We start from the raw sequence: 16,208 nt of genomic DNA on the forward strand, positions 1-16,208 counted from the left end.
ATATTTGCTGGGAGCTGCAGACCAAAGCTGTTCCTATTTGGCCATCTTGCCAGCCACCTCCAACTTTAATTTTTATTATTTGTTTTTGAATTCTAAATGGGCCTTAAAATTCTGTAGTTGTGTCAACACATTTTATATGTAGTATTTTTGTTGTTCATTTCAAATTATTAATTCATTTAAAAATATTTCCTAATTTATAAATTAATAGGTTAATTAGAACTGTGTCTCAACTAAGCCCAATATGGGCTTTTGAATTGAAAGTCTGTTATTGATTTCTCACTTACTTTGTGATTCAGGTATGCTCAAAATTATTTCAATTATTTGGCCTCTTTCATGGTAAGATCAGATTTTTAAAATATTCCATACATGCTTCAGAAGACTATATGTTCTATAATTGTGAGTACAGGTTCATGGTAGTCAATTAGACAAAGTTTGTTCATTGCACTTCCAAATATTTTACATCTTTATTTTTCCTCTTTGTGAATGCCATGTAAGAATCTCCCAGTATACTTACAGAATTATTGATTGATGTAAAATAAACATAAAATTTAAAGTTTACAATTCAGTGCATTATATATATTCACAATATGCAACCATCACCACTGTCTAATTCTAGAACTTTTTTTATCACCCAAAATGAAACATCATACCTATTAAGCAGCCACTTCCCACCATCTGTTCCCCTAACCCCTGCAACCACAAATCTGCTTTCTGTCTTTATGCATTTGTCTGTTCTGGACATTTCATATAAATGGAATAATACAATATGTAGCTTTTATGTCTAGTTTCTTTCACTTTGCTTTCAAGGTTCATCTATGTTGTAGCATATGTCAGTACTTCACTCTTTTATGGCTAAAAAATAGTCCATTGAATGGATATACCACATCTTATTCAGTGATGGATATTTGGGTTGTTTCCACCTTTTGGCTATTGTGAATAACACATTGGTGTACAAGCTTTTGTTCAAACAACCATTTTCAGTTCTTTTGAGAAGATACCTAGCAGTAGAATTGCTGGGTTCATACAGTGTGATACTGTGATTTTTAATAAGAAATATAGATTTGGTCTTTGTTCTCATTTCCTGGCACACAGGTCCAAAAGCTCTTGTAATATCCAAAGTAATATGTCTTTTTGTAAGGTTATGAGATGCCTGATAGCTGTGGGCTCCTTGAGAGCCACAGGACAGGGGCTGGTTGCTAGGGAACTCACCATGCTGTTAGAGAGTTGGAACTTTCAGCCCCATTCCCTGATCTCTAGGGGCAGGAGAGGGACTGAAGGTTGGGTTGATCTGCAATGGCCAGTGATTTCATCAGTCATGCCTATATTAGTGAAGCCTCCATTAAAAACCCACAAATAAAGTGTTTGAAGAGTTTCTGGGTTGCTGAACATGGGGAGGTGGCTAGAAGGATGGTGCCCCACACAGGGCATGGAAGCTCCACACCCTTTCCTATATACTTTCCTCTATGAATCTTTTCCATCTGATGGTCCATCTATCAATCAATCAATCAATCAATCATCTATCTTTAATATCCATCAATCAATCAATCATCTATCTATCTATCTTTAATATCTTTTATAATAAATAAGTAACTAAAGTGTTTCCTGAGTTCTGTGAACCATTCTAGCAAACAATTGAACCCAAGGAGGGAGTCTTTGGAAGGCTCAATTTATAGCTTTTGGTAAGAAATAAGGTCACAATCTGGGACTTGTAATTGGCATTTGAAGTGTGTGTGCATGCACGCACGTGTGTTGGGGGACAGTCTTTTGGGACTCAGTTCTTAACCTGTGGAATCTGACCCCAATTCCAGGTAGATAATGTCAGAATTGACACTGGTGTCTGCTGGAGCAATGTTTGGTGTGTTGGGAAAAATCCCCACACATCTCGTGTGAGAAGTGAAGTACTGTGTTGAGTGGTGACTGTGTAGTAGGCAACATAGGTAATTTTGTGTATGGCTTGTTGAGGAACTGTCAAACTGGATTTTTAAATTTTTTCCTGTCTGTTTTGTTGTCTTTTTCGGTATAGATTTTAAGTTGTTGGCCAAGCGTGGTGGCTCACACCTGTAATCACAGCACTTTGGGAGGCTGAGATGGTGGATTGCTTGAGGTCAGGAGTTCGGGATCAGCCTAGAACTCCTGCCTAGAGACCATGGTGAAACCCCATCTGTACTATAAATATAAAAATTAGCTGGATGTGGTGGTGCGCACCTGTAATCCCAGCTACTCAGGAGGCTGAGACATGAGAATTGCTTGAACCAGGAGGCAGAGGTTGCAGTGAGCTGAGATCCTGCTACTGCCCTCCAGCCTAGGCAACAGTGAGAATCTGTTTCAAAATAAATAACAAAAATAAAAAATGAAATAAAATTGTCATATCTTCCTGGTAAATTGAAGCCTGGATGCCTATAAAATGATCTTTATCTCCAAAATTACATTTTACTTAAAAACTGTACTTTGATATAACACTGATACAAGAAAACCATACTAGCTTTCTTTTGGTTATATATAGCTTTTATTCTTTTATATATAACCTGTATTCTTAAATATTTTAAATGTCTCCTGTAAACAGAACATATTGGATTAAGGAAAATTCAGTCTGATTATCTTTTAATTAAGTTATTTAGTGTACTTATAACTGCTGGTGTATTTGGGTTTATATCATAGTTCCTTACATTTCTTTTTGTCCTTCTCATTCTGTGTTCATCTCTCTCCTCATATTTTTGGGGCATTTTTATTATTCCTCTCTCCATCTTCCATTTTATACACACCAGCTTACACAATTCATACTATTTTCTTTCAGTTGTTAACTTGAAAATTACAAATGCTTACCTTATATGTGAAATTTTAATATTTCCAGAGTGGGCAACATGGAGAAACCTCATCTCTGTAAAAACAAAAATTAGCATGACATGGTGTTGCACACCTGTGTATCTACTACTCAGGAGGCTGATGTGAAAGGATCACCTGAGCCTGAGAGGTTAAGCCTGTGTGATCATGCTACTGCACTCTAGCCTGGATGACAGAGCAAGCCCGTCTCATACATATATATGTACATACGTACAAACACATAAAGTTAATGAGTACTTAACAGATGGGAAAAAGGGTTTATCTGTTTTGAAAAATTATTAGGTATCCTCTCAAGTGTTTTTACTGCCACATTTTATCCAATCAAGGACCTTATGACACTGTCTGGCCAAAGCTGTCACTGGTTATCACCCCAAGGTAGTGGCAGATAAGTTCTTGCAAGTGCTACCCCCAACTGTTCTGAGATGGGGCTGGTTGGGATTCCAAAATCAGTCCAAAGCATTTATTAGGAAACTTACAGGATGCTACAGTGATACTTGTGATGGAGTAAGAAAAAAAGATATTCTTCTATGTCTGCAACAAGGGGATTGGGATATGGAGTTTATGTGGGGTTTAAGGAGTTTATGTGGGGTTATGAAGGGTTAACTAGCCTTCACTGTAGCTGACAGTGAAGGCTAGTTTCTACATTTTATCTTGCAGTGTTTTGGGCAACAATATAAACAAACTTACCAGTGCCTGGGAATGTCCAAGCTTGTAGGGGAAAACATAAAGCTAGCTAGGTTACACCAGTGGTCAAGGTGTTTTGTGTGTCCTGTGTCAGGGCAAAGAAAAATTGGGATTTGGGAGACCCCACACTTTCGGATCATTAATAATTCTTCCAGTTTGTGTTGCAATGTATTCAAATTCTTTGTTTTAAAGCTGTAAGTTATTATTTCAAAACAATGTTCTTTTAGTTTTACGTAAGTTTTATTTTCATTCCTTTTCACACCTGGAATAACTTTTCTCCCACTTTAGAAATGACTTTGGTGAGATTCTGCTGGTGGCAAACTCTTTTTTCTTTCCTCTGTGTGTACTTTGTCCTCTTTCTTAAGAGTATTTTGCTAGACATTAACATAAGCTTATTAATATAAGCTGGCAGTTGACTTTCATCAGTTTCAAAGATGCCATTCCACAATCTTGTCTCACAGTTGCACCTGAGAAGTCAGCTCTCTCCTCCTCCCCCCCTTCCTCTTCCCTCTTTAGAAGTGAATCTTATTTTTCTTGTACTGTTTCTATAAGAGTTGTTTTTGGTATTCTGCAGTTTCATGATATCAAGGGTGAATTTTTTATCTTGCTAGGAGTTAATGTGTAAAGAGGTGTCTATTTTGAAAAATTATTAGGTATCATCTCCTCGATTATTATCACTGCCACCTTTACCTCTTTGCTCCTTTGAGAACTCCAGATGACTCTTAGACCTTCCCATTCTTTAGACAAGGTCTTGCTGTTTCCCAGGCTGGAGTGGTGGGACCACGGGCACGTACCACCATTGTAAGGGGCGGGGTGAGGGGCTCCCTTTATTGCCCAGTCTGGTTGATCTTCCCATTCTTCATCTATTTTTGTCTCCCTTTGCTCCTATTATCTCTTTGTGTTACATTCTTGGTAGTTTCTTTTGCTCCATCTTCTGGTTCAGATTTTCTTCTTAGTCACATTTCATCTGTTGCTAAACCTATCCGCTGAGTTTAAATTTTAGGTATTTTATTTTTAACTTCTAGGTTTTTTTTTAAATATGCTTTCATATTTTTCTGTCCTTGGGTATTTTCTAACATCTTTTATATGTGTACACTCACAGAATCTTTTTCCAGTTAATGTTTTCTTTTTTTTGAGACAGTTTCGCTCTTGTGGCCCAGGCTGGAGTGCAGTGGCGTGATCTTGGCTCACTGCAACCTCCACCTTCCACTTTCCCAGGGTTCAAGCCATTCTCCTGTCCCAGTATCCTGAGTAGCTGGGACTGCAGGCGCAGCCACCACGCCCAGCTAATTTTTGTATTTTTAGTAGAGACAGGGTTTCACGATGTTGGCCAGGTTGGTCTTGAACTCCTGACCTAAAAGACAATCCGCCTGCCTTGGCCTCCCAAAGTGCTGGGATTATAGGTGTGAGCCATCCCACCCGACCCAATGTTTTCTTCATAAAAAGGATCTTGACTTTTTATACCTATATTTAGTCTTTTTTTTTTCTTTTTCCTCTCTAGCCTTATGTCATAATTTATTTCTTGAAAAGAGGTATTTTTGACATGCTCATGTATGGAAAATTTACAGTTATGTCTCAAAGACTCAGTGTAACATTTAAACAAATTAATGTGCAGGAAAAGTCTGAAATTACATTTCAAATACTATTAGTACACTGTCAGGAGCAGTGCAGAAGTTTTGCAGGCATGATGAACACTGAATTAAAGTAAATGTGTGATGCACATCGCTGGCACTAGGAGAGGAAATGATGATATCGTATTCAGTGTAAGCTATTCTCTGCCATTTTGTGTTTGTTCTGAACACATTTCCACAGTGTCTATTTTTTTTTTTTTTAAACAGCTAAGTATTTGATTATATTTGGTATATTTATTATAATATAATCAAATATATTTAGTATTTGATTATTTGCTATAACATTTTTTCCAGGCTGTAATTATTGGTGCTATCAAACTTTAGTATCGTGATTATTTGTTTGTGTCTGAAGTTAAATAAATATAATCTGGACCCTGACTAGAGATTCTTTCATTCAGCTCATACTCCAGTGAGGTAGAGAGGCTTACTGTTTTGGGCTTGTGTTCTTTCTAGACTCCTTTTTTAGGGGTATGACTTTAGCTGGCTGCACAGAATAAATGTTATTTATGTTACTTATAAGAACTGCTTGATGTATACCCAGTACTTTTATTCCTCCACATACTTCAAATTTTGTCTCAGGAATAAGTCACATTAATAAACCCTTATCATACATCTAGGATTATTTTTCTTGATCTGTAAATCTTGTATGTATTGTCAGTATATTGTCTGTAACATTACAGATTCCTGTTGATATGAGACTCATTAGGAGGGAAAGCTCCCTGGCTTTATAATAGGAAGTGTTTTTTTTTTTTTTTCCTTCCCTTTCAAGCAGTTGACTTGCTTTTTATCTTATGGACATGCTGAACAGTATGACTGATCAATACTTGTCAGTAATGCATATCAAAGAAGCTTGTAATCAATATTATTTAGAACTTCATGCGATGAACGTTTTGTATTTGTCCATTCCAAATCATGTTAGTGTTGCCTTGATCACCATTACATGAAGGAGGGACTTTATGTGATAAAATGTACATATGTGTGCCAGAAGGAGAAGAGACATTAAAGTGTCTTAAAATCTCCATCTAAAATCTAGAGGCAACATGGATACCCAAAAAACTATGAGAAAGTAGTTGTACAATTAAAATGCATACAAGTAGGGGACTCATGAACCAATCAAATAAAATCTGTATATGATAATCTTAAAATGTCACCAACTTCAATCATAACCTATTAGTTATTATTATTATTTTAATATTATACTCAGATGGAGCTTTCCTTACTTCCAAAGTACTTTCTCATTTATCAAACAGGAGAGAAAATGAACAATGTTGAAATTTTATTTCTGAAATGTTTTATTTTTTTAATCAATACCTATTATATTAAGTATAGAATTTCCTTAAAAATTAGCAAACAACTCTCAATTTCACTGTTAGGACATTGTTATAGAGAGGGAAACATTTATTTTCTTTTTACATTTATCCACATTCCAAGTAGATTATCATAGTAAGGTTCTTCTGTGTTACTTTTGTCCAAGTTGTGACAACTGAAACAAAATAAAACACAAAATCATACGTAAAACTTTTTAAAAAGATCACAAAAGCAGCATTCAAACATACTTGTAAACCCTTTAAGAACTTCCACTTCCTAATGTTTATCACTAACTCAAATGTAAAACATCTGCAGATATTTAAAAACTGAAGGCTGGGCACAGTGGCTCATGCCTGTAATCCTAGCTACTTGGGAGGCTGAGGCGGGAGGATCACTTGAGGCCAGGAGTTCAAGACCAACCTGGGCAACATAGCAAGAGACTGTTTCTACCAAGAAAAAGAAAAGAAAATAGAATTGCAATAAACATCATCATAGCAAAGAAATGTAAACATTATTAGGTAATGTTAACTGATGGAAAACAAAACCATGGGAATGAAAAAAAGTATTAACTTTGTGAAAATATAAAGAGAAATGTCATGAGTGACAGACTACTGACAGTTCTCATATATTTCTGTGTTTCTAAAGGATTATTAAAAGCCACAGCAAAGGCTTTCAGCTCTGGAAGGATGTGTACACTCCTACTGGAAACAATTTTATCAAGATTTTCTTCTTAGTTGTCCATGGCAATGCCTATCTTGGTATAGCTGTATGGCTTTTGGTTTCAGCTGGTTCAGGTGAGTAAGTGGTTTTCTTTTTCTCTTTTGAATAATACCAATAGCAACATGGGTATATTAACAGAAACAAACAACAAAGGTATACTTTACCTGCTTAATGAACTGTGTAGCATTAAAAAGCTCACTGCAGCCATATAAAATGTGTTTGCCTTGTTTTCCCTGCAAAAATCAGTCAGAACTTAGATGCAAGTAAGTAACAAGAAACATATTCAATATTCCCAAGAAAAGAGATTAATATGCTACTTTTTTTTGGTAATTCTTGACAGTCTTTCTTGGGGACAGTGTTGGATTTTAGTGTACACATCTACCTAAAATTGCATGAAATAAAGAGGAACAAAGTGGTGAAATGAGCATGGTTTTTTTTATCCCCCAAAGTAGGTACTATGGCACACTATTGGTGCCATTTCCTATTACACTCAAAATAGAAGGAATCTGATGACTGTCATATTTCACAGGAGCAACAGTTACCCATACAATCTTAGAACATTCTTCCAATGTAGGATGTGTACTGCTTGAAGAATACATTTGAGTTCTTTATGCTGAAAGTGGGCTATGGTGCAGGTAGCATGGATTGTGCTTTTAGTCTCACTTGAGCAACACAGTGTAAGTTAATACATCTCATTCCACATTGACAAAATCAGGAATAAAAGTCACAGTTACAATATTGGAAGCCAATCACAACAGTCAAATCTCTACTAATGATTTGCTAATTTCTTGTATGTATTGTGAACTTGAAGGTAAATTTGTAACACAACTCTGTGATGTATAAGCTGATCAAACATTGTTGGCTGAATACATGTCCTAATGGCCATCTCTGAGAATAAATAAAAAGCCACAACTCAGATTTTTTTCCAAAATAAGATGGTATATGGGTCATATAATTGGGATTCTTGTGGCTAATAGGCATTAATAAAGGTAGAGGTTACAGTATACAAGAAGGAAGCAAGCACAGGGAAACATTAGAGGGGTCCAGAACTTCTAGACACAGCTCCCAGGGGAACCCGATTCTTGTTCAAGGAGAGGTCTTTTATGTCTCTCTGGTCAGGTAGGAAAAATCAGGCTCAACTGCAGAAACCAAGGGAACATGACAAAAACTAGGTGCAAAATGTAAAATCAATCTTTACATTTTCTATTAAACAATGCTGGCAAGCCAGCACAAGTTGCCCTCTGGTTTATCTTAGTCTCTATAGCCCAGGACTGGAATTCATCACTAGTTAACTTCATTCAGGTTTGGCTAAATATCAGCACCATGGATCCCGGCATTCTTAGAGATAAGCACAGGGGTACAGTAGCCCAGCTGAGATTAATTCTGACTCGTACAGTCCCTACCTTGGGCCAAGCTTTCTTAACCAAATTACTCATCATCATTCTTTTCTAATCATTTTTAGCCATCCAATGCAGTGTAGGTGTAATGTTCAAGAAACGTAGTTTATCAAACATTCCAGTGCAAACTTGTTCTTAATCATGTACAAGCTTGATGAATCCTCTCTCAGTTAGAAATTGAACTTTATGGCCTGGGCGCAGTGGCTCACACCTGTAATCCCAGTACTTTGGGAGGCCAAGGTGGGAAGATCATGATGTCAGGAGTTCAAGCCCAGCCTGGCTAGCATGGTGAAACCCCATCTCTACTAAAAATACAAAAATTAGCTCCCAGGCATGGTGGCACACGCCTGTAATCCCAGCTACTCAGGAGGCTGAGGCAAGAGAATCGCTTGAACCCGGGAGGCAGGGTTGCAGTGAGACAAGATCGCGCTACTGCACTCCAGCCTGGGCAACAGAGCGAGACTCGGTCTCGAAAAGAAAAAAAAATTTAAACTTTATGAAATGTACCAATATATTGATTCAATGTAAAATTACGTAACTCAATGTAGTTCTTTCTCCAACCAATCACCTTCCATCAAGAGAATACCTTGTGGTGGTTTTAAATCAAGATCCCAATTCATCAAGATTAGTATTATCAAATGTTTTAATAAAATCGGTCAAATTATTTTTACCAATTATCCAGAGTTATACAAAATAGATGTATAGCAGTATTTTCTGGCACTTGCCCCTTATGTTATGGGCTGGTATAAACCAAGGACCATGTTAACTAATTCTGTATTGCAAGTCTCATGTAGGCATAGTCATTCTTATGTTTAGTTTCATATAGACTATACTGACACAGGTTTCTAATGACGTGAGGAAGGCTGTCACAGACCTACTAGCTCATTTCCTTCTTAATATGGCTGAATGGTAGGGAAAAGATTAGGATTATTAAGGACAAAATAAAACTAAGACTAAAAGGGATTCAAAAATCCTCTCAGGACAATTAAACTAGGGGGCTTAGTAGCTACTAAACATTTAATGGATCTAAAGGGCATCTATGAATAACATAATGAAATATATAATATAATGGTCAAAGACTAGATGCTTTGCCCCTATGATCAGAAAGAAGACAAGGATGTCTGCTCTTGCCTCTTCTATTGAACAAGGCATTGAAGGTTGTAGCCAAGGCAGTTGCAGAAAAAAAAACAACATTCCAGATAGAAAAGAAGTAAAACTATCTCTCTTTAGATAATACGATCTTGTACATAAAACTTCTAAAAATTCATTAAAAACAATAAGAACTAATAAACTTAGCAATGATATAAAACATAAGATCAACATAAAAATCAGTTGAATTTTTATGTATTTGGTATGAAGAATCAAAAAATGAACTTAAGAAAATGCCTTTCAGGAGGAGATCCAAGATGGCCGTTTAGGAACAGCTCAGGATTGCAGCTCCCAGTGAAAGCGCAGAGGGTGAGTGGACGCCGCGTTTTTATTGCCCACAGACTAGGAAATTCCCGGGCAGAGGTGCTCCACGCTCGCCAGCGCGGCTGTTGTGGCCAGCGCTGCTGTGCCCCGCGCGGCTGCTTTGTCGGCGCCCCGGAGCCACGGTTCTCCGTACAAAATACACCGGTCCGGGTGCCCTTTTGGCTGGCGATTGGAGCCACAGGAAGTCGCCCATATGCTGGTTCAAAAAGGGGACTGAGCAGAGAACCAGGACAGTAGATTCCAGGGCAAAAAAAAAAAAGAAAAAAAAGCGCCACAAACCTCAGTGCCGCTGTTTAAGCCAGCACAGTGAGGGGCCGCAGGGGAAAACAAACAGACCCCGGCGCCTCTTCAACAGGCGACTGGAACACCAACTTAAAAAAGGCTCTGAGGCAGGGAGCCGGGCGATCAGGCTCGGCTGGCCCCACCCCCATAAAAGAACAGCAACCAGAAACTCTGGATTGAGAATTTCACAGCGAGCGCAGCTGAACCCGGGACAGTCCAGCTCTGTGGGGGAGGGGCGTCCGCCATTACCGAGGCAGCCCGCCGTTGCCAAGGCAACCCGCCATTGCTGAGGCAGCCTGCCGTTGCCAAGGCAACCCGCCACAGCAGAGACTCCGCACCAACAGAGGCGGGCCACCATCGCCAAAGCAGTTCTAACTACACCCATATAAACAGGACTGCAGGGAAGTTCACTCGGCAGCGGGGCGCAGCCCACAGCAGCTCAGCAAAGCTGCTATAGGCCGACAGTGACTAGGCTGCCTCCTTGCTGGGCTGCGCAGGTCTGAAGGAAAAAAAGAAAAAAAAAAAAAAAAAAAGAAGGCAGCAGCATAACGGAAACTCATAAATAAAGCCCTAAATCCCTGGGACAGAGCACCTGGGAACAAAAAGCAGTTTATGAGTTCTGCTGCAGCAGACCTAAAAGTACCTGCCCAGCAGCTCTGAATGAACAACAACAGAGCTCACAGCTCACCATTTGAGCTCCTATAAAGAAAAGACCGTCTCCTCAAGCAGCTCCCTGACCCCTATATATCCAAAAAGACACCTCATAGAGGAGAGATCAGATTGACACTAGGCGGGTATCCTTCTGGGACAAAGATAGAAGAAGAAGAAAACTGGTAACAACCCTTGCTGTTCAACAGCTGCTGCAGGTGAACCCCAGGCAAGCAGGGCCTGGAGTGAACCTCAGCAGACCTACAGCAGAGGGGCCAGACTGTCAGAAGGAAAACCAAGAAGCAGAAATAACCTCATCATCAACAAACAGAACGTCAATCTGAAAGATTTGAGACCCAATCTGAAAGCCAGCAACTACAAAGTCGACAGGTGGATAAATCCTTAAGGATGGGAAGAAACCGGCGCAAAAAGGATGAAAACACCCGAAGCCAGAACACCTCTCCTCCTAAAAGGGATCACAACTCCTCGCCAGCAAGGGAACAAGGTTGGATGGAGAATGAGTGTGATGAAATGACAGAATCAGAATTCAGAAGGTGGGTAGTAAGAAACTTCTGTGAACTTAAAGAACATGTTCTAACCAAATGCAAAGAAACTAAGAACCTTGAAAAAAGATTTGACGAAATGCTAACAAGAATGGACAAAATAGAAAGGAATGTAAGTGAATTGATGGAGCTGAAAACTGCAACACGAGAACTTCGTGAAGCATGCACAAGTATCAACAGCCGACTTGACCAAGCAGAAGAAAGGATATCAGAGGTTGAAGATCAACTCAATGAAATAAAACGGGAAGGCAAGACTGGAGAAAAAAGGGTAAAAAGGAACGAACAAAGTCTACAAGAAATGTGGGACTATGTGAAAAGACCTAATCTACGTTTGATAGGCGTACCCGAATGCGACGAAGAGAATGAATCCAAGCTGGAAAATACTCTGCAGGATATTATCCAGGAAAACTTCCCCAACCTAGCAAGGCAGGCAAACATTCAAGTCCAGGAAATACAGAGAACACCACAAAGATATTCGTCAAGAAGAGCAACCCCAAGGCACATAATCGTCAGATTCACCAGGGTTGAAATGAAGGAGAAAATACTAAGGGCAGCCAGAGAGAAAGGTCGGGTTACCCATAAAGGGAAGCCCAACAGACTCACAGCAGATCTCTCAGCAGAAACCCTACAAGCCAGAAGAGAATGGGGGCCAATATTCAACATCCTTAAAGAAAAGAACTTTCAACCCAGAATCTCCTATCCAGCCAAACTAAGCTTCATAAGTGAAGGAAAAATAAAATCCTTTGGGAACATGCAAGTACTCAGAGATTTCGTCACCACCAGGCCAGCTCTACAAGAGCTCCTGAAAGAGGCTCTACACATATAAAGGAACAACAAGTACCAGCTCAACTAAAGGGCAAAACAGCCAGCTAGCACCAAAATGGCAGTATCAAATTCACACATAACAATATTAACCCTAAATGTAAATGGACTAAATGCCCCAATCAAAAGACACAGATTGGCAAATTGGATAAAAAGACAAAACCCATCTCACATGCAAGGATACACAAAGGCTCAAAATAAAGGGATGGAGGAAGATTTACCAAGCAAATGGAGAGCAAAAAAAAGCAGGAGTTGCAATTCTCATCTCTGATAAATTAGACTTTAAAGCAACAAAGATCATAAGAGACAAAGAGGGACATTACATAATGGTAAAAGGATCAATGCAACAAGAAGAGCTAACGATCCTAAATATATACGCACCCAATACAGGAGCACCCAGATACATAAGGCAAGTTCTTAATGACTTACAAAGGGACTTAGACTCCCACACAATAATAGTGGGAGACTTTAACACCCCATTGTCAACATTAGACAGATCAACCAGACAGAAAATCAACAAGGATATCCAGGACTTGAACTCAGACCTGGACCAAGCAAACCTAATAGACATTTACAGAACTCTCCACCCCAAATCCACAGAATATACATTCTTCTCAGCACCACATCACACCTACTCTAAAATTGACTACATAATTGGGAGTAAATCACTCCTCAGCAAATGCAAAAGAACGGAAATCGTAACAAACAGTCTCTCAGACCACAGTGCAATCAAGTTAGAACTCAGAATTCAAAAACTAACTCAGAACCGCACAGCTTCATGGAAACTGAACAACTTGCTCTTGAATGTTGACTGGATAAACAATGAAATGAAGGCAGAAATAAAGATGTTCTTCGAAACCAACGAGAATGAAGACACAACATACCAAAATCTCTGGGACACATTTAAAGCAGTATCTAGAGGAAAATATATAGCAATAAGTGCCCACATGAGAAGCAAGGAGAGATCAAAAATTGACACCCTATCGTCAAAACTGAAAGAGCTAGAGGAGCAAGATCAAAAAAACTCAAAGTCTAGCAGAAGACAAGAAATAACTAAGATCAAAGCAGAACTGAAGGAGATAGAGACACAAAAAACCCTTCAAAAAATCAATAAATCCAGGAGCTGGTTTTTTGAAAAGATCAACAAAATAGACAGACCACTAGCCAGATTAATAAAAAAGAAAAGAGAGAATAACCAAATTGATGCAATAAAAAACGATAAAGGTGATATCACCACAGATTCCACAGAAATTCAAACCATCATCAGAGATTAGTACAAACAACTCTATGCACACAAACTAATAAACCTGGAAGAAATGGATAAATTCCTGGACACTTGCCTCCTGCCAAGCCTAAACCAGGAAGAAGCCGAAACCCTGAACAGACCCATAACAAGGTCTGAAGTTGAGGCAGCAATTAAGAGCTTACCACCCAAAAAAAGCCCAGGTCCAGATGGGTTCACAGCTGAATTCTACCAGACATACAAAGAGGAGCTGGTACCATTTCTTCTGAAACTATTCCAAACAATACAAAAAGAGGGAATTCTTCCCAAATCATTTTATGAGACCAACATCATCCTGATTCCAAAACCCGGCAGAGACTCAACAAGAAAAGAAAACTTCAGGCCAATATCCATGATGAACATAGACGCAAAAATCTTCAATAAAATACTGACAAGCCGATTGCAACAGCACATCAAAAAGCTTATCCACCATGATCAAGTAGGCTTCATCCCGGGGATGCAAGGCTGGTTCAACATACGCAAGTCTATAAACGTAATTCACCACATAAACAGAACCAAAGACAAAAACCACATGATTATCTCAATTGATGCAGAGAAGGCCTTTGACAAAATTCAACAGCCCTTTATGCTAAAAACACTCAGTAAGCTAGGTATCAATGGAACGTATCTCAAAATAATAAAAGCTATTTATGACAAACCAACAGCCAATATCATACTGAATGGGCAAAAACTGGAAGCATTCCCCTTGAAATGTGGCACCAGACAAGGATGCCCGCTCTCACCACTGCTATTCAATATAGTATTAGAAGTTCTAGCCAGAGCAATCAGGCAAGAAAAAGAAATAAAGGGCATTCAAATAGGAAAGGAGGAAGTCAAATTGTCTCTATTTGCAGACGACATGATTGTATATCTAGAAGACCCCATCGTTTCAGCCCCAAACCTCCTGAAACTGATAAGCAAGTTCAGCAAAGTCTCAGGATACAAAATCAATGTGCAAAAATCACATGCATTCCTATACACCAATAACAGACTTAAAGAGAGCCAAATCAAGAACAAACTTCCATTCACAATTGCCACAAAGAGAATAAAATACCTAGGAATACAACTAACAAGGAATGTAAAGGACCTCTTCAAGGAGAACTACAAGCCACTGCTCAACGAAATAAGAGAGGACACAAACAGATGGAGAAACATCCCATGTTCATGGTTAGGAAGAATCAATATCGTGAAAATGGCCATACTGCCCAAAGTAATTTACAGATTCAATGCTATCCCCATCAAGCTACCAATGACCTTCTTTGCAGAACTGGAAAAAACCACCTTAAACTTCATATGGAACCAAAAGAGAGCCCGCATAGCCAAGTCAATTCTAAGCAAAAAGAACAAAGCAGGGGGCATCACACTACCAGACTTCAAACTATACTACAAGGCTACAGTAATCAAAACAGCATGGTACTGGTACCAAAACAGAGATATAGACCAATGGAACAGAACAGAGGTCTCGGAGGCAACACAACATATCTACAACCATCTGATCTTTGACAAACCAGACAAAAACAAGCAATGGGGAAAGGATTCCCTGTTCAATAAATGGTGTTGGGAAAGCTGGCTAGCCATGTGCAGAAAGCAGAAACTGGACCCCTTCCTGACACTATACACTAAAATTAACTCCAGATGGATTAAAGACTTAAACATAAGACCTAACACCATAAAAACCCTAGAAGAAAATCTAGGCAAAACCATTCAGGACGTAGGTGTAGGCAAGGACTTCATGACCAAAACACCAAAAGCATTGACAACAAAAGCCAAAATAGACAAATGGGACCTAATCAAACTCCACAGCTTCTGCACAGCAAAAGAAACAATCATTAGAGTGAATCGGCAACCAACAGATTGGGAAAAAATTTTTGCAGTTTACCCATCTGACAAAGGGCTGATATCCGTAATTTACAAAGAACTAAAGCAGATTTACAAGAAAAAAACTAACAAGCCCATTCAAAAGTGGGCAAAGGATATGAACAGACACTTCTCAAAAGAAGACATACGTGAGGCCAACAAACATATGAAAAAATGCTCATCATCACTGGTCATCAGAGAAATGCAAATCAAAACTACACTGAGATACCATCTCACGCCGGTTAGAATGGCGATCATTAAAAAATCTGGAGACAACAGATGCTGGAGAGGATGTGGAGAAATAGGAACACTTTTGCACTGTTGGTGGGAGTGTAAATTAGTGCAAACATTGTGGAAGACAGTGTGGCGATTCCTCAAGGACCTAGAAATAGAAATTCCATTTGACCCAGCAATCCCATTACTGGGTATATATCCAAAGGATTACAAATCGTTCTACTATAAGGACACGTGTACACGAATGTTCATTGCAGCACTGTTTACAATAGCAAAGACCTGGAACCAACCCAAATGCCCATCGACGATAGACTGGATAGGGAAAATGTGGCACATATACACCATGGAATATTATGCAGCCATCAGAAACGATGAGTTTGGGTCCTTTGTAGGGACATGGATGAACCTGGAAACCATCATTCTCAGCAAACTGACAGAAGAGCAGAAGATCAAACACCGCATGTTC

General features: G+C 39.0%; 1 protein-coding gene across 10 annotated transcripts in view; it reads right to left on the reverse strand.

The window, feature by feature from the left end:
* Window positions 1-6,415: 6,415 nt before the first annotated feature.
* SCFD1 (sec1 family domain containing 1) overlaps window positions 6,416-16,208 on the reverse strand; it is a 108,275-nt gene continuing 98,482 nt past the window's right edge. For 3 of the 10 annotated variants that reach the window (XM_032242635.1, XM_032242638.1, XM_032242639.1), the window contains 2 exons: window positions 7,349-7,417; window positions 6,416-6,639 (listed from right to left, as the gene is read on the reverse strand). In XM_032242635.1, the coding sequence (XP_032098526.1) occupies window positions 6,616-6,639; window positions 7,349-7,417 (93 nt within the window). In that variant the 3' untranslated portion in view covers window positions 6,416-6,615. Of the gene's footprint in view, window positions 6,640-7,206; window positions 7,418-7,503; window positions 7,567-7,623; window positions 8,324-16,208 lie in introns of those variants that run through there. The other 7 variants (XM_032242629.1, XM_032242637.1, XM_032242633.1 and 4 more) reach the window with 4 other exon arrangements.

This window comes from Sapajus apella, unplaced genomic scaffold (assembly GCF_009761245.1).
Source record: "Sapajus apella isolate SASKATOON/1434 unplaced genomic scaffold, GSC_monkey_1.0 scaffold50, whole genome shotgun sequence".
Lineage (NCBI taxonomy): Eukaryota > Metazoa > Chordata > Mammalia > Primates > Cebidae > Sapajus > Sapajus apella.